The sequence below is a fragment of the Benincasa hispida genome, chromosome 12, assembly GCF_009727055.1.
Source record: "Benincasa hispida cultivar B227 chromosome 12, ASM972705v1, whole genome shotgun sequence".
Taxonomy (NCBI): domain Eukaryota; kingdom Viridiplantae; phylum Streptophyta; class Magnoliopsida; order Cucurbitales; family Cucurbitaceae; genus Benincasa; species Benincasa hispida.
In genome coordinates, this window is record NC_052360.1 from 34,539,851 (window position 1) to 34,557,715 (window position 17,865).

At 32.1% G+C, this 17,865-nt stretch overlaps 2 protein-coding genes across 2 annotated transcripts; both read left to right on the forward strand.

Moving 5' to 3' along the window:
• The first annotated feature begins 1,403 nt into the window (after nucleotides 1–1,403).
• LOC120067697 lies at nucleotides 1,404–2,345 on the forward strand. Its single transcript, XM_039019235.1, has one exon. The coding sequence runs from the start codon at nucleotides 1,557–1,559 to the stop codon at nucleotides 2,115–2,117; it is 561 nt and encodes a 186-aa protein (XP_038875163.1). The 5' UTR covers nucleotides 1,404–1,556; the 3' UTR covers nucleotides 2,118–2,345.
• A 6,802-nt stretch (nucleotides 2,346–9,147) lies between these two features.
• On the forward strand, nucleotides 9,148–16,903 carry LOC120068524 (calumenin-like). The gene is made up of 7 exons (XM_039020328.1): nucleotides 9,148–9,940; nucleotides 10,267–10,369; nucleotides 10,475–10,540; nucleotides 14,981–15,151; nucleotides 15,250–15,346; nucleotides 16,306–16,441; nucleotides 16,524–16,903. The coding sequence occupies exons 1-6, from the start codon at nucleotides 9,376–9,378 to the stop codon at nucleotides 16,429–16,431; spliced, it is 1,128 nt and encodes a 375-aa protein (XP_038876256.1). The 5' UTR covers nucleotides 9,148–9,375; the 3' UTR covers nucleotides 16,432–16,441; nucleotides 16,524–16,903.
• Nucleotides 16,904–17,865: the final 962 nt, after the last annotated feature.

The window sequence follows — 17,865 nt, forward strand, 5'->3', positions numbered from 1 at the left end:
AACTCAAAGCTTAAGAAGTGCATTAGAAAAGGAGGAAAAAAATTAAATGGGTAACATTTTAGATTTTATAAATAAACCCGACTAAAAAGGTATTTTTTTCCCTTAGTTAACCAATTTGGATAAAGATTAATTTTTGGATGACCAATTCTAAGAGAACAAAAGTGAAAATATAGGACCCCATCAGATGTTTTAAAAAGTGTTCGTTCGATGCATGATCCAAAATTTAAGTGAAAATGAGATAATATGACATTCTATTTTAAGTTGAACATTTTTCTTTTATACCTTTTGCTTATGTCGTATTCGAGTGAAATTACCAAAATGGAATCTCATACATGCACATTAGGCATCTCGTTCTCTTCTATCTCGTTTTCATTTCTCTTGCTCTCCTCTCACTCGTGGTCTCTCCTCTCGCTCTCCCTTCGACGACACCCCATCTCGATGTCCTTTCGTCTCTATAACGCTCTTCGATCTCTTCTCAATCTCCCACTTTCCAACATCTCTATTTTTCTTTCTTTCTCTCTCGCTTCTGGTTGTCCACACATACAACGTTTCGATCCCACTCCGACGACCCCACATTGCAATGTTTTGACGGTCGACGATGCACGTTTACGATGGAAAAAATAGAGAAATGAGAAATCGAAAAGAGAAAGAAGGAAGAGAGAATAGAGAAGGAGATCGGGGTATTCATGGTTTAGATTGGGTTGACGAATTTTTTAGACCAAATTCAATGTTCGTGTTGTTAATTTCTTCAACACAAACAATTCTTATAGAATAATGAACCCAACTTAATGTTCGAGTTGTTAATTTATTCCACCCAAACAATCCTTATAGAATAATGAACCCAACTCAACCCAAAGTATGAAATATTTGGGTTGGATTGGTTCGAATTAATTAGGACATCATTAAAATTTCTGTTTTAAAAATAAGTAATATGTCAATATGTAAAAGATTTTATTCAATCATTTTCACATATTGAAATAAGATTAGCAAATCAATTTTAATCATACTATGAAACATTTATTTCCATAGTTTTAAAACATTCTTTTAAATAATTGGTGGATTATAAATAATCTAAAACAAAATCATGAAAGTAAGTAAAATTTAAATAAATATATGTATATATAATTGTATTGAAAAAAAAAACATATTTTTTAATATTAATAATAGATATTGTTTGTTCGGATTATTTTTTGTGAATCCATAAATTAAATGATCATAAATTAACCGAACTCATAAAATTTTCATTTAATTGAATTCAATCCAATTCAAATGAATTAGTAACCCGATTCAAATAGTATAGATTGAATTGAATTGATTGGATGGTCATCGAATTTTTTGAATATCCGAAAGGATAATTTCGTAAAGTTGATGATACGAGAAAATTCAAAATTTCAGAGTGTGGGCCAAAAACCATTTGGGACTTTGAGATCGGGGCTTTAATACAATTATCTCTCTCTCTCTCTCTTTTTTCTTTTTCTTTTTTTAAAAAAAGGTATTTTAACAAAATTGCTAAAATAGACGGAAGATTGGAAGGAGAAGAATGGATTCGAGATCAGATGGGAAGTGGCAACAACGATGAACAAGTCGAGCAATTGCTACAAGCAGCTCAGGACGATCTGATGCTGAAATTGAGCGTCGATTCACACATGTCCCGTGTATCCCCGAACTATCTAGATTCCGATCTCAATCGCCGTTTCCAAGCCCTAAGATCGCGACCTTCCTCCACCGCCGCCGTTCCGCGCAATCCTCGCCCTCCTCAGCCGCATATTCAATCCGATTCCTCGTCCCGGCCGCTATCGATCGAAAATCTTGTCGTCGATGGCGAATCTCAGTCGATTCTCGGTGACGATCTCGCTGCTAGATTCGCTGCTCTAAAGGCGTCTTTGCCTTCCTCGACCAGACCGCCTCCGTCGTCGATACCGAACGATGTTGATAGCGAGGACGAAGAGGATGAGGTTGAGAAGCTGATTCAATGGGCTAAGGATGCTGCTCGACTCGATCCTTCGCCTCCATCTGAGGAAGACGAAGACGATGAGGAAGAGGATTTCACTAGTTCCGATGAAGATGTCGACGATCGGAGAAAAGAGCGTCGGAAAAAAAGGCCGGATGAGCGTTGAAACTACTGTTAGTGCATTCGATTAACTGATTTTGATTCGCACATTGCATACAGTCTGGATTTTGGTTGAACTAAATCCTCACCGGCGCGGCATCTGATCGCCGTTTCCGCCGCTCGGAAACTCTGAATCTTCAAATTACATTTCTGTAGCTTTTCCGTCACTCAATCGATTCTTCACTGTTCTTCACTGTTCTTCACTCAATCGATTACAAGGTCATATTCATCTCCCTGCTGCCTGTCTCTTTTTGCAACTCGTAAACTAAATTATTGATTAATAACATTTTTGGTTCATTAAAAAAAGAAGAGAATAAAAAGAAGAGAGACATATTATTGGAGGGTTTTTTTTTTTGGTTGAAATAAGATAAATTGAAATATGTTTTTGTTAAATAAAATGGTAATTGATTATTGATGCAATAACTAATGACTAATAATATGATTTGGTTGAAATAAAATGGAAATTGATTTTTATTTATTTATTTTGCAATGAGTGTGCTATGTTACCATCTCAATGCTTAATGATGAAAATACTTTTAGTCTTCAATTATGAAAAATATGGGTATTTGATTCATAAATTTAGGAACATATTCATAATATATCATATAATTGTGAAATTTATAGTTTATTTTAGTACATGGAGAAAAAAACTTTTAAAAATATTATAATTAATATATAATTTTTTTATTACATTGTTTGTGATGAATATGTAAGATAAAATGGGAATTTGTGAAATTTTTAAAAACAAATGTCTGGTTGTTTGTTTAAATATATTTTTACCGTTAGAAATTGATATTTCATATTTATAATCTAAGTCACATCCATATATGAGAGCCATTTTAAAATATCTTTCTTTGATTCCAATACAGAAAATAATAGAGGATAAGATCAATTTCTATCTAATAAGATCAATATTTTTTATCTCTATAAAAAAAATAGATTATATATCAGACCACGGCTCCATGTGCCAAATATTTTCACATTGATATTTTTGTGTCAAAGTGTGATGAAGAATGGAGATGAGAACAATACTTTTATTACCACCTCAACTTGAATAGTCACATCATAGCAAAAGATGTGTCTCCATCATTGTATCATAATTTTTCATATCTATGATCTACATCACAAGATATAACTTGGACTCAAATAGTCGCAATAGAAAATGACATGATTGGCCACTTTATATCATAATTTTTCATATTAAATAGCTACATCATATCCATACACAAAGATATACCAGTTCGACTCAAATAGTTGTAATGAGGTATGGTATTTCATATTTATGATCTAAATCACTAGGGTGAAAACAGGTTGGGTTGGGTCGAATTTTCTCTAAAACCGACTTGACCCTATTGAGTTTTTTCGATCTTGAAGCGGATTGAGTTGGGTCAGATAAATCTCAATTTCATTCTTAAAAAAGGGAAGGAGTTTCACGTTTCAACAGCGTTCTTCTTCTTCCATTTCAACATTCATTCTTTAGCACCCAATTTGGAAAAAAAAAATATAAAAAAAAATCTCATTGAACCCCATGAAGCTTAACCTAAAACTTTGGTTTGCGAGATGGTGGTATTGGAACCAGAGACCAAGCCAAACCTTGGAGTGGAAAAAGCAAAATATCAATTGAAACCAAATGGAAGTGGAAAATGGAGATTAGAGGAAAAGAAAATAGAAGAAAATGTGAAAAGGAGAAAAACCAAACCGACTCGATCTGATTCGATCCATCGATTCGGTTCGAGTTTTTACATTCCTATAAATTACACCCCTATATAAAATAGTATGCCCTCTTACATATACTGTAAACTATATTTGAGGGTATGTTTGATTTTCTCTTTTATGTTTCCATATTCAACTTTTAAAATATATATTTGTCAAATAATATAGATATTTTGTTTATGAAAACGTCTTTTTGAATTCTGAAATCCAAACAATAATATAAATTTTGAAAACAAATAAATTTTTATGTTTTCATTTTACAATGAGATAACAACGTTTAAAAATATAGTATGTTATGTTATAAACATAATTCATTTTGTAAAAATAAAATATGTATTAGGTAATGTTTTATAAATTATATAATATTACAAAATAATAATTACACATTTAGGGCTGTTTTCAAATATAGGAAAATGAATAAAAATATTTATAAATAATAACAAAATATCACAATCTATCTGTGATAGATCGAGATAGACAACAATAGACTACTATATGTGTCTATCATGATACAAATAGACACAGATAGTACGCAGTCATAAATTGTGATATTTTGCTATTATTTGTAAATATATTTAGCAGTTTTGTCATTTAAGTTAATTTTTCATTTTTTTAACATAAAACATGTTCATAAATAAATTAATAACAGTTTATTGTAAACTAATATTTTGTGGGTAACTATAGTTTTATGATTTATAAACATGATATCAAATACATTTTAAACAATTGTTTAAATCAAAATCTAATACTTGAATTTACTACCAAACATATATATAAAAACCTAACATACAAGTTTGTTACGTTTTTCATTTTCATTAAATCTCTTGTTTTTGCATTTATATTTTTAGATTCCCTACTAAATATATTCAAATGAAATATGACTTCTATCATATTCCTGTCAAACCCCATTAATTTCATTATGTATAATGGGAATGTTGTTTTTAAACCCCCTTTAACTCTGTCATTTACTCCAAACTATATGTTTAAATTTCATACCCTACTTATTAATCAAGTCTCCGTCTCCGATACTTTCACTTGGTGTGGCGATGATATGTTGTGATAACCAACTCCAACAACAATCACCATTGATGACTACCTCTACTTCCAATAGTGAAGTCAGGAATTTTATATACCAAAGGCACAATATGTATAAGTCTAACAAAAAAAGATATCTATAAATAAATGTGAAAAAAGTATTCATAACTTCATAAATTAACTAATTTAATACATTATAATTGTCCTATATGAGTTTTCATGTTCTGAAATCGATCCATGATAACTTTAGTATCTAACCTATCAAATAAATCCTTTTCAATATAGGCTATAAGAAAATCATTCATCCATTGATCTCCCATTCGATTACGCGATCGAGTCTTCATAATATGCATAGCAGAAAATGTTCTCTCTACCTGTCTCTTATACACATCTAGATGTGTATAAGAGACAGCTAATGGATAAACATTATCTTTATTCGCTTAGACCATTTTTGCTGCAAGATCACATATGTTTTTTTAGCTCAATAAAATCAATCTTTAAATGCATATCAATAATATAATTCTGAAGTTAATTCTCAAACATAGAGAGTTGAATAACTGAAAAGTCTCTTGGGTAAACTTGAGCAAGTTGACTAAGTTTTTGTTCTATCAAAAGAAACAAATGAATTACTCGGATTTAAACATGTCACATAGAGAAGCAATTTCGGATTTAAACATGTCACATAGAGAAGCAATTTAGTTTTTGTTTAAGTAAAACGATTATTTAACTTTTGAAGTTGCATATCAATGACGACATAGAAAACTTCAACACGATGACGATGTAAATTTGTAACTGGTTGAGATTTTTGCCTTTGTCATCCTCAAATTAGAAATATGTCATCTATTTTATGGACTTCAATATCATGACTATGACAGAAATAAAAAATCATACTCACAATAAATCCTAATCAGTTGCTCTTGTTTTTCTGCAGTCTTTCTTTACAAATTTTGACTAAATCCATTGCACTCACAATATCTTGATCTTTTCTTTGTGATGCGTGGGACAAGTTATTTTGTGATTCCCAAGATAATTTTCATAAAATGTATATGAAAAACAAAGTAAAAAGATAGGATCAAACTTATTAGAATCTTTGCTTCATATTTTTATTTTGAATTCAACCCATCTTGTACAATTGTCTCAAGTATATCAACTACCGAAGAGAACATTGTAATAAAACTCATTAAAGTATAGTAATGTGATCCACATCAAATATCTCCTAGTCGTTTAATCATTGTCTCCTGTTTTAATCCTTGACCACTTGATATTTCACCATTATTTAAAGCTTAAAAAATTTCCAATCTGTTTTTTGCAATAGCTATAGGAGCTAATTGAAGTTGATGAGAAAAACAATGAATGTAAAATTTCTAAACTTCCATTATCGATAAAAAAAAAAAAAAGATGTATTGTTTGATTATTTGTTTATTAAAAATGACACATGATATATTTTAAAGGATACATTGTTTGACCTATTTGTTGTAGGATTTGAACCCTCGTACCTTACTAAACAAACATCATCGCACACCAACAATCTAGCACCAATTTTATTGTTTAAGTTGAACTTTTCTATATATTAATGCATATTACTTTATACTTTATATTAAAAATACAAAAGACGGATAAATTGAGGGGGGTACGTACCCCTCTGGCCCTTATGTAGCTCCGTCCTTGTCTGCCTCACTCTGACAAAAATTACTGTGACAACATGTTGTGGTGACTAAATCCAATGACTACTTCGGCCGCCAACTCCAACAATCACCTTCAACACCCAACCACGACGACTAGTTTCATTTACTACCTTTGGTAGCCAACTTCATCATGACGAAGATCTCCGATGACTAACTCTACCCACTCAACTAATTATATATATAATAGAACAATAGAAATAAAAACTCACCAAGTGAAAATGTTTTTAAACACAAATTTGGAATTGTTATTTGTGTCTAATAGACATAATAGTTTGACACTAATAGGAACACTTTATGTGCAAAGCAAACTAAACAAAATTGTTCGTAACCAAACACATGTTTAATTAAAAATGATAGTTTGAAATTTTATTTTTTTTCTAGGCAATTCAAATGTACCATAATTCAAGTTTTTTTCTTAAATATTAAAAAGAAGATCAAATAACATGTTAAACATTCTTTTTCTATTCACAAAATTTAATATTTAACATACAATTAATCCTACGATACCGAGAAAAAGATAGTCAGCCTAAACACATACTTCATATATACAAATTAGTGTCTCAAACACAATATTTCATGAACCAAAACTAAAATATAATGCACCTAAATATAGATTTCTTGAACTCATATTAAAATACTATGTATTCCAACAAATTCCTTGATGTTCTTTTGAAAGTTGATTACAAGGTAAAATTTGATACATAAGGTTGAATTTTAATTAATTCAAAAGGAAAAAATGATTAAAATTGAATTTCAAATAAAAAACTTTGGATTAAAATACTACTATCTATGAAATAAAATTCGAGGTATTTGTACATTTGATTATATATATATATATATTAAGTTCACTAATCTATTCAATATAAAATTGAAAGTTTAGAGTTCTAAAACATATATGTTTATATTTAATAGATCAATTAATTTTAAATTTTTTCAAGTATACTAGTATCTATTCAACATAAAATTGAAAATTTAGACATCTACTAAACATCTTAAAATTTAGAGACCTATAAGATACAAAATTAAAAGTTGACAAATCTATTGGGCACTTTTTAAAAGATAATATGATGAATGCCTAAGAAAGGTCATTTCACATGGTTTTTTCAAAACAACAATTCTATAACCTTTTATTTTTTTTAATAATTATTTTTTCTCTATTCTATTTCCCTCTATAAAACTTCCTTTATTGTGTCAACGACAAAAACACTCTCTTCCCTATATTCTACATCTAGCATCGACAACGAACAAAGTTCTATATTCTTCAGCTGATAATATGCGACAACTAACAATAATATTCAAAGTTTTTCTAGATGCCATAATGAACAAATGCGAAGGTAAGAGTGAAAAGGTGAGCAAGAGCAAAAAAAGAAAAAAAATAAATAAATAAGGGTTTAGTGATGCTAGCAAAATGTATAAATCTTGAAAAACTGGTCAAATTTCATCCTTTCATACAAGTTTTAGGTCATATGTATAGGACTGAAGTTATAATTTAATATTTTTACATCGATTAATTATAAATTTAATCATTGAACTTAAAAATTTGTTTATATTTAGTCTTGAAACCTTTTGAAAATGTCTTACTCATTCCTAAACTTTAAAATTTTTGTCTAATAAGTATGTATTTTTATTTCGGCTTTACGTCCATAAAATTCTAATTTTATATTTATTATGTCCTTTATATCTATTATTTTTCTAAAAGAGTGAATTGATAATTCATAAATAAAATAGAATTTTATAGTAATGAAATCTTAAATTAAAAATTTTAAAATTTATTAAAAAATTGAAAAGTTGATCCATTTGATATATTTTAAGATTTAATAATTTAATTGATATAAAATTGAAAGTTTAAAGATTTATTAGGTAAACTTAGGGGTGTATATGGATTGGATTGGGAAGATTTTTATGGACAAACTCGAAATTTCGGATTGGTTGAGTTGACAGCTCGAATGACCCAAATTGTGTCTCGAACCCAACCCGAATTTTATTTGCTTTTTCTTTTTCTAATGCATTTTTTATTAACTTAAAATACTTAAATCTGTCTATAATATGTACTAATAAGGTCCCGTTTGGTAACCATTTGGTGTTTTGTTCTTGATTTTGAAAATTAAGTCTATTTCATTCACATTTCTTACCACGATTTTGCATCCTTATTAAGTATAATGGTTGAATTCTTAACCAAATTCAAGAAAAAAAAAAAAAACTACTTTTTTTAGTTCTCAAAATTTGGCTTGATTTTTTAAATCACTAGTGAAATAATGAAAGTAGTGTTCATAGACTTATTTTTAAAAAACAAAAACAAAGAACAAAATTGTTATAAAAAATGGCCTAAATTTTTATAAAATTCAAATGTTAAATATCAAAACTCAAAATATCTATTATAAACTTCAAATAAACATCATTATATATATATATATTAAAATTTTGGATTGAATTTGGTCAATCAAAATTTTAAAAAAGGTAACCCGAATCCAACCCAATCTAAAATTCATAAATTTACTCGAGACGTAATCAAAAGTTAGTAATTTAATATTTTTTATTTTTATTTTTTTTAAAAATAATTTAGCCAGAGGAAAACAGCGGAAATTCAGCAGATCTACGAAACCACGTCTACAAAAGTCATGAATGAACAACAAAACGAACTCAGCTTAGTCTAAATCGTCAACTCATCTTCTCTCTGCAACTTCATTGATTGATTTTCCTCTTCACTCAAACAATCTACCTCCATAGATCTTTCTCTCAAATTCTCAATCCCTTTCAGTTCCATCTTCAACAACTGTTTCTTCAATCCCCCACATTCTCCATTGTCATCCATTGATTGTTTAACTTTACAAAATGAGCAAAGTTTCCATTCTCATTTACATTACAGTATCCATTCTTCTTCTCCTTCTCGTTTCTCACTCCCCTAATAAAACCCCTAATCACCGCCATCGCCGCCTCAAGCTTCGCTCCAATTTCACTTTTGCCCCTTCCCACCACCATCACGAACCTGTGCCGTTTGACCCTCTTGTCGCTGACATTGAGCGCCGCCGTGAAGACCGGCAATGGGAGAAGCAATATGTAGAACAACATTATCCGAAGATGGCGGCGCGTTTGATGGAACCGGCACCTGGCGAAGAATCGCAACCCGAGTGGGAGGATTTCGCGGATGCTGAGGATTATCTTAATGATGATAATAGGTTTAATGTGACTGATCGGCTCACGTTGCTGTTCCCGAAGATTGATGTTCACCCAGTTGATGGATTTGTCACTGTGGATGAATTGACTGAATGGAATTTGCAGCAGGCTCAGAGGGAAACTTTGCATAGGACTCAAAGGGAGTTGGAGACACATGATAAGAATCATGATGGGGTTGTTTCGTTTTCAGAGTACGAGCCTCCCAGTTGGGTTCGCAATTCAGGTAGGTTTTTGTTGAAATGCTTTTGGATTGGACTCTTAGTTCTTGTCGCGCTCAAAATCTTGCTCATTGCGAATTATTTGGGGTTCAGAAACTTGTTATGATTTGTAATGTCCAATCTCTAGGACTAAGAGTTTGGAAAACGTTTAGATCAATTTCTTAATCGAGAAGTATTTTGACAAAAACAAATGTAACTGCCGCACTTATGATGTAGATTCATGGCAGGTTTTTTTTTTTTTTTTTTTTCATTTGTCTTATGTTTTCTTTTACTTGTAGATCCTTTTTAGGCAGTTCTTTTGTGTGTTACTCATTACTAAACTGCTTGCCAGATAATAATTCCTTTGGCTACGATATGGGTTGGTGGAAATTTGAACATTTTAACGCGTCAGATGTGGATGGAGATGGCCTTTTGAATTTGACCGAGTTCAACGAGTAAGTTTTAGTACTTGAAGAGGTTATTTCAATGGCGAGAATGGAAAGCTTATTGGATATGTTAATTGAGATGGTTTTAATTTTTCTTTATCTCTGGACTTTTAGCTTTCTGCACCCAGCTGACAGCAAAAATCCAAAGCTACTTCATTGGCTATGTGAGGAAGAAATACGGTAATGAAACTTTATGATAAGATCTCAAAACTTTTATCGATACTTTAGATCCATTTCCATTGGTTTCGATGTCTTAATTTCTACTGCACTTTTGTTGGCATAGTCACTTGTTCTTCATCTCTGCTGAAACTTCTATTAGTGTTAAAAATGCTTTAGTCTATGGAGATTCCTACTGAGGGCATTAACATATTTTTTAAAATGAATTAGAGACATGTGGTTATCTATAAACTCTAGAATAACTGCTGTTTCCTAATTTCATAATGTATCATCTCATTTTGGCTATTCTTGAACTTCCCATGGAATTTTGGAATTAATTAGTTTCATGTTAATAACCGTTCAGTCCATGATTTATGTCATTGAAAATATGATAAATATATATGATGTTTGGTTTTGGTATTTCTGTTTTTTATGAGTTTTTGTTACCTGAATTCCTTTTGCAATATGTTTTTGTCTACATTATGTTCCATTTTTCTAGGACTTGTATTTCAGCATCTATCATGCAGGAAAACTTCTGCTGTTGATGACTACATTCGAATTAATTGTAACAATATATGAATGAAAAATTTGTGGGGTTCATCTCTTCTTTCTTGTAATCTTCAGTTTGGGATCCTTCTAGTTCTAGGAGTCTTTAACCTTTTTAGAATAGAGAACCATTTCATTGAATCTAGGAGTCTTTTACTTTGAATATTGTTTTGCAAATATGTTTATTATAATTTTTTTCATCCATTTTGGGAACTGGGAAGACTGTCCTAAATAAAGGGAGTTGCATTTAGATATAGAAGTGGATGACTATGAGGTCGGTGGAAAAGTTGCCCGATGAATCTCCTTCCCTGATTTTAGAGTTTGCTTGTTAGGAGTCTAAGGAATAGGGATAGGAAGTGGAAATCTCCGAAGCACTAAATCAGTTGCAGTCACTCTTCGAATTTTCTTTGGTTCAAGGCTCTTCAAAAATTAAGGAACCTACTATTGTTCTTCTCACCAACTATCTCTAAGATTGTACATCTTCAAACCAGCCACTTGGTATAATATAGGGACACTCTTTTCAGAGAATTATCTCCTCAATCCCTACTTGTTCCCAAGATTTACTTTGCTGCCATTTTCTTTTATTACAGACAAATAAGATATCATTAAGGGGATAAAACTACAAAATAGGTTGATAGGAAATCCTTTCATAAGTCAAGAGGGATTACAACAAGCTTTCCAATTGGCTTTGACATAAAAAGAATCATTATTACAGACAAACTGCTCTTGCTTTCCAAAAGGAAGCTATATAGTGAATGGCTTCTGGAACTTACTTCTCTCTTCCCTAGCATTTTTGAGAAAATTGTATGGTTTTCAAGCCATGTCTTCACAAATAAAAACTCTGAATTTTTCTCCTGAAGAATCTTGGCTTCCTTTTCAAAAAGTTGTCAAAAAGCAGTTGGTGTGGAGATTGCGTGAAGGTAGAGCAGAAACTTCAACAGATACCAGAACTATCTACTAAAGTTCCAAAGATTTGGGCTATATAGCAATGTAGGTTTTTGTTCTTCCAGCACATACTACCACAACTAAGTGATAAAGCCCAATAATGATTTTCATTCTTTGAATTACCCAAGCTAGATTTACCCCTCCCAGCTCTGTATTAAAATCTGCAAGAAAAATGTTAAACTCTTGGTGTTGGCGGTGCCTCTGTGCCCAATAGATTCTAGAAGTGTTCAAGTAAGGAAGGATTCTTTATTCCTCAAACCCCAAGAATATAATGGCACATGAGAAAATGCTGCTCTTCTATAGAGTCCACCGCCGCTTATCATAGTGATTTTTTGTGATTTGTGTGAGGGCAATCATTTCATTTATCTCCCTATTACAGAGAGGCCTTCTGAAATCAGGATTCCAAGCATTGGAGATGATGCTCCGGTGATCTTTGATGGCAGGTTTTTTTTTACTTTTAGCCTCATTTTCTAATTTCGGAAAGAGGTCTAAAGAAGTTTTTGTTGCAAAGCGTGGTTCTCTAATTTTTATCTGCAGGTTGCATTGAAGTTTCACGTGCCTTGCTAGTGCACTTTTCTTTCTTTGTGAACCAATTCAACTCATTGTTCGCTTGGGCATCTTGTCTGATGAGATTGAGGATGATTTTTCCATCAGACAATATTTGTCTTACCCAAATCTGGAGTGAAACCATAATTTGCCTCGTTTCGAGGTCGAGTACTTGGGTTACTAGGGAAATTTGAAAACAGTTGGGATTTAATTAATCTCGTCTACCAGACACAAGTCTGTTTCTCCATTCTCGCGAATATTAACTTCCGCGAATTCCTGAATATACATAAGCATTATTCTTCCTATTAGGTTGTTATTTGAACTGTGAAGGGTTCTCGATTAGTCCTTTGCATTTTGACTTCAGCTGGTACAAATCTAAGAGTACTCTTTTACTATAATGTAACCTTCTATTTCACCTAGCTGAGTTAGTTATTTTTTGTACATTCAATAAAACTGCCAAACTTTGTTTGTATTGCTTCAAATATTTGATGGAAGATTTCTAATTGTTAGCCATTGATCACGTGAGGGAATGCCAACCACCTTTCACATGTTTCTTTTCTCCATTTTCTGAATTTTGGTGAAAACTATTCTCTATTCTCTGTATATACTCAGCATTCTCACATCTAAACAGTGCTTTGTTTGGTGCAAAGGAATTAACACAGATCTTCTTCTAATGGATCTGTGGATTTCTTAGGAATTTTTAGCCTGTTGTCATGGAAGCATCTACTCAAAACAACTCCCTGTGTTTCCAAACCTATTTGCACCATTTGATTTGAACTGTTCTTATTCATTCTGATTTCTTATGTTTTGTGGCTTCATTCTGCTCGTTCTTTTTAGTTGGTTATTTCATTGGAAAGGATCTAATCTTCCTTCTTGATTTTATCCCTACTTTATAGTCTTTCCATTAAAATTTTTCTGAAGGCTTGAATGATTGTCTCTCTTATCATCGTTTGACATTTCTATTTGGAAGGCTCTGTTCATGTAGGTTCTTCTATTACCTCCGTTTGTAGCTTTTAGGTTGGGCTTCTGGCCCTTAGGTTGTTGTCTTTTCTCTTTTATGAAATTCTGAATATACATAAGGTGGAAACAAAGTCCCACATTGATTATGAAAGGGATCCATGGTGTGTAAATGAGAGCAATTATCTCAAGGTCTCTTGGGTGGTTCTAGAAGCAAAGTTATGGGGATTTATGTCTAAATTGGACAATATTACGCCGTTGTGCACCTATCTTCGTTCCTTATAAAAATAAATATTCTGTCAAATCCACTTCAAAGGGGACAGATAACTTATGTTTCCTTCCATTGTTTCTTAGTGATGAACTGTTTGCATCAATCCCCTCAGTTGCAGCTGATCAAGGAGAAAACAGGCTTGGCTGGAAGAAGATGGTAACATGAGAGAAGCAAGGAGATGAAGTGTTCGATTGTATCAATTACTTTTGTGGATTGTTTTTCAATTTCTTTTTTGTTTATTTTTGGTTGTCCTTCGTCTTAAGAGAAAATAAAAAGAAAGCAGACTGGAGAAAGGATTTCTAGATTTCCATACTCGGAAGCATATGAATTGGGAGGCATACGAGCATAATGGGAGCTTAGTTTGCTCTATATTAACGTCCTTTACTGAAGAGTATTTTTATTTTTCCCTTTGAACCGACTTGGTAGCTCTTCTAGGGACATCTGTCAGTTCTAGGAAGTTGCGACTTGACTTTGTAGTAAATTTGAAGAAGAATTTGAGTCGTACAGTAAGGTATACTCTTTATCACTGGATCTAAAATCTTTCATCACTAGGAGAGGACATCCCATTCAACAACTTCATCGTAATTGAGCCTTCCCCAAACTTGGAACTCTTAGTCGTTGGTTTGGTATCAAGTATACAAGTTTTTGAAACTGAGTGCTGGCTGACTAGCTAAAATATTCAATCTCGAGAAGTGACGAAAGGGCAGAGATACCTCTCATGCAGTTCTCTGGAAATGTTTGTGGTAATCTTGAGCCCACAGTGAAAGAAGCCTTAGTCAAATATTTTAGGGCACAGGCAATGTTACGTTTCACTTACTACATAAAAATAATAAATATACATCATATGTAAATAAATGTAATTGCCTTATAACGTGTGATAAGTATTTTTTGTTATTGTAAATAAATCTATTACCATTCTAAAAAATTATTTGTTGTCATATTATCTGTACTCCCAAATCTGTTGTTCCCTTTCATTTACATCATTTTATTGCTTCAATGGAATGTTTCTTATAAATAAAAAAAAAAACGAAGGAGCTTTTACATGTATGTATAGCATCTATTTGTGCTTATCTGAGAACCAAACCAGAATTAGTGTATTTGGAAGGATGTTACCTTTTATTATTATTATTATTATTTTATTTTTGGGGTTTTGCATTTCATCAGCTTTGCTAACTAGTCAATTGGGGCGTGGTCTTTAGGGAGAGAGATTCAGACAAGGATGGAAAGATTAACTTCAACGAGTTTTTCCATGGACTTTTTGACATGGTGAGAAATTATGATGAGAATCACAATTCTTCACATCATTCTGAAGAATCCAGAGACGGCCTTGCTAGAAACTTGTTTGCGGTGCTAGATAAAGATAATGACGGGTAACCAAAATTTATAATGTGGACAACTTATTTGTTATCTGCAGAGTTTCTTGGCAACTTTAGTGATTTGTTTCTGTGTTATATTTTGTTTTTCATAGTCACCTGTCTGATGAAGAGCTGTTACCTATAATTGGAAAAATCCACCCATCAGAGCATTACTACGCAAAACAACAAGCAGAATATATCATACAGCAGGTAGGTAGTCATGCATGACGGAATCTTAAAACCCATATGAAAGCTGATGAATCTTTTAGCTTTATGATTGAGATATTGCTTGGAATTGCTTGGATATGGCACATATTAATGACATCAACAAACATCTCATAAGACCTATGTGGGCTTCGATATTGAAGACCTTTTGTAATTATTCTATAGGCATGATCTTTCATGGTTGGAGTCCATTCTTGTAGAGGGTGTCTTCCCTTTTTGTTCGGCTTGTTTTTTTGTATGCTCGTGTATTCTTTCATTTTTTTTTTCTCAATGAAAATTGTTTTCATAATTTAAAAAACTCGTAATACTTATAAATGGTTGTAGAAACGTTTTACTCTTCCATTTCCCCATCAATGAGGAGGTTATAAACGGATTATTTTATCCTCTTGGACTGTTATTTTAATTTTTACTAGACTGACCTCCCACCATATATAAGATATTGTCTAAAAATCATTTTCGAACTAGTAAAATCGGTCATTAAAACACAACCATTACCAATTGTTTCCTGTTTGCACTTTGTGGGCTGGATTGCAATCCTTATCATTCTATTTGTAAATTCCTTCATCAAATGGGATTTGCGTGGTCAACTTTGGCCAAAAAGAAAAAAAATTCAGATCGGTAATTGATCGTTTTCTGATTTCTTTATTGTATTGCATCCGACATTCAACTCAATAAACTATAGCATAATTGTTTATGTTATTTTGTTCCTCATTGTTTTTAATCAGATAGACCAAGTTGTTCTCCCAGCCTCAGAACATTAAGATATAGTATGACATCATTTTATCTTATCATTTTACGTTGAAGAATTTTCTTGCAAAATGTTCGTCATCTCGATGAGAAAACATTACCACAAGATCTAGACTAGGCCTGGAAAATATTTTCTTCTTTCCGAGGGATCAAGTAAATCTGTTGATCAACAACGTCTTTGTATCTTTATTTTGCAGGCGGATGCAGATAAAGATGGACGCCTCACCTTGACAGAAATGATCGATCATCCTTACGTATTTTACAGTGCCATTTTCAACGAAGACGACGAGGATGATTATGATTTCCACGACGAGTTTCGTTAAGTTCGTTCAAGTATGAACACGTCCCTTTATCTATCAAACTTCTTCAGACAAGACCAGCCTCGATATCTCATGATACTTTGTTGCTGTTGCAGGAATTGTAGAATAGTTGTTAGGTTAGCAGTAGAAGAAAACCGAGTTTTTTGCAACATGGGATCAGGATACAGAGTTTGAAGTCCTAGGCAACAACTTTGAGGAGAGCTCTAACATGGTGGTCAGAACTGGTTTAATCTTCTTCAGCCATGGCTTGCCCATATTGTATCCTCTTTTTGTAGAATATAAAACCCTCATCTTGTCTAAGATAACAATGATTTCACACCTTAGATCATAGACATTTATTTAATTTGGTTGCAAATATTTATTAAGTTTGGTGTCCTTGGTATAGAATTATCATATTGTTATTTGTTACTAATTTATTTTTCCTGGATAAAAAATTATCAATTATTATTCAATGTTATATTTATCTTTTGAAGTATAGGGTTCTGAAAAAGTGGGCTAGAAGCCTAGAACAAGTGTGTGTAATTTTGTTGCTTATTCAAATATGATTCTGGATTTGATATTTGGTTAGGGTTATTTTCGATCCAGAGGTGGAAAGTTTGAATCTTCTATCCACACGTTGAACTAAACAAAACAAAGAAAGACTATAAAATGTGAATTTAACAATAGTTAGCCAAAATTAGAATAATTGCAAATGTAACTAATAATAAATTGAGATGATTGATACTTAACTTGATCTTGGAGTGTTAAATTATTGTTCTTTATAGCATTCACCACCAAGGTTAACTGCTTATCTTAGTTAATTATAAAATGTACATTTCCTAATTTGTGTTAAATCAATTAAGTAAATCGATCATAATGTTAGGACATACCTAATATTGATTTTTTAAAAATAAAATAAAGCCAAAAAAATGTTGTTACATTGGTAATATCACTAAGCAATACTTTGTCTTTGTAGAAATAATAATATTGCTAAGACATAGTGTTGAATGAGAAATTTTGGATCAATCACAAGTTGATACGTCATTTACTAAATCAATGACGAAATTCCAAATCATTAAATTTGGACTCAATTAGGAGCTGACATATGTCTTGAATTGAAGTTGAAAACAAATTTTGATGATGTCACGCGGTTTTATCATGACCGTTGAATCAGGTAAGATTAATTTGGCCCAATTTGATATTATTATTTGGGTCAAAGTCCAACTAAGCAAAAAAAAAAAAGCCGAATTTGACCCAAATGTCAAATCAGGCCTAAATCCGATTAATTAGGCTCAAAAGCCAGACCCATTGACCAACCAAGCTCAAGTCCAACTAATTGGACCCAAAGGCTGAGCCCATTGATCAACCAAGCCCAAGTCTACCTGTGAACTCTATAAATAGAGAACTCCCCTCATTTGGAGAGGTAAGCAATTTTGTATTCCAGAGAGCTTAGAGGGA

What these genes read in the sequence shown, in the direction of transcription:
- LOC120067697 (XM_039019235.1), top strand. Translation starts at nt 1,557, where the DNA reads ATGGGAAGTGGCAACAACGATGAACAAGTCGAGCAATTGCTACAAGCA.
- LOC120068524 (XM_039020328.1), top strand. Translation starts at nt 9,376, where the DNA reads ATGAGCAAAGTTTCCATTCTCATTTACATTACAGTATCCATTCTTCTT. An exon ending in CAGTTGGGTTCGCAATTCAG is followed by an intron (nt 9,941 to 10,266) that starts GTAGGTTTTTGT and finishes ACTGCTTGCCAG; the next exon opens with ATAATAATTCCTTTGGCTAC. An exon ending in CTATGTGAGGAAGAAATACG is followed by an intron (nt 10,541 to 14,980) that starts GTAATGAAACTT and finishes CGTGGTCTTTAG; the next exon opens with GGAGAGAGATTCAGACAAGG.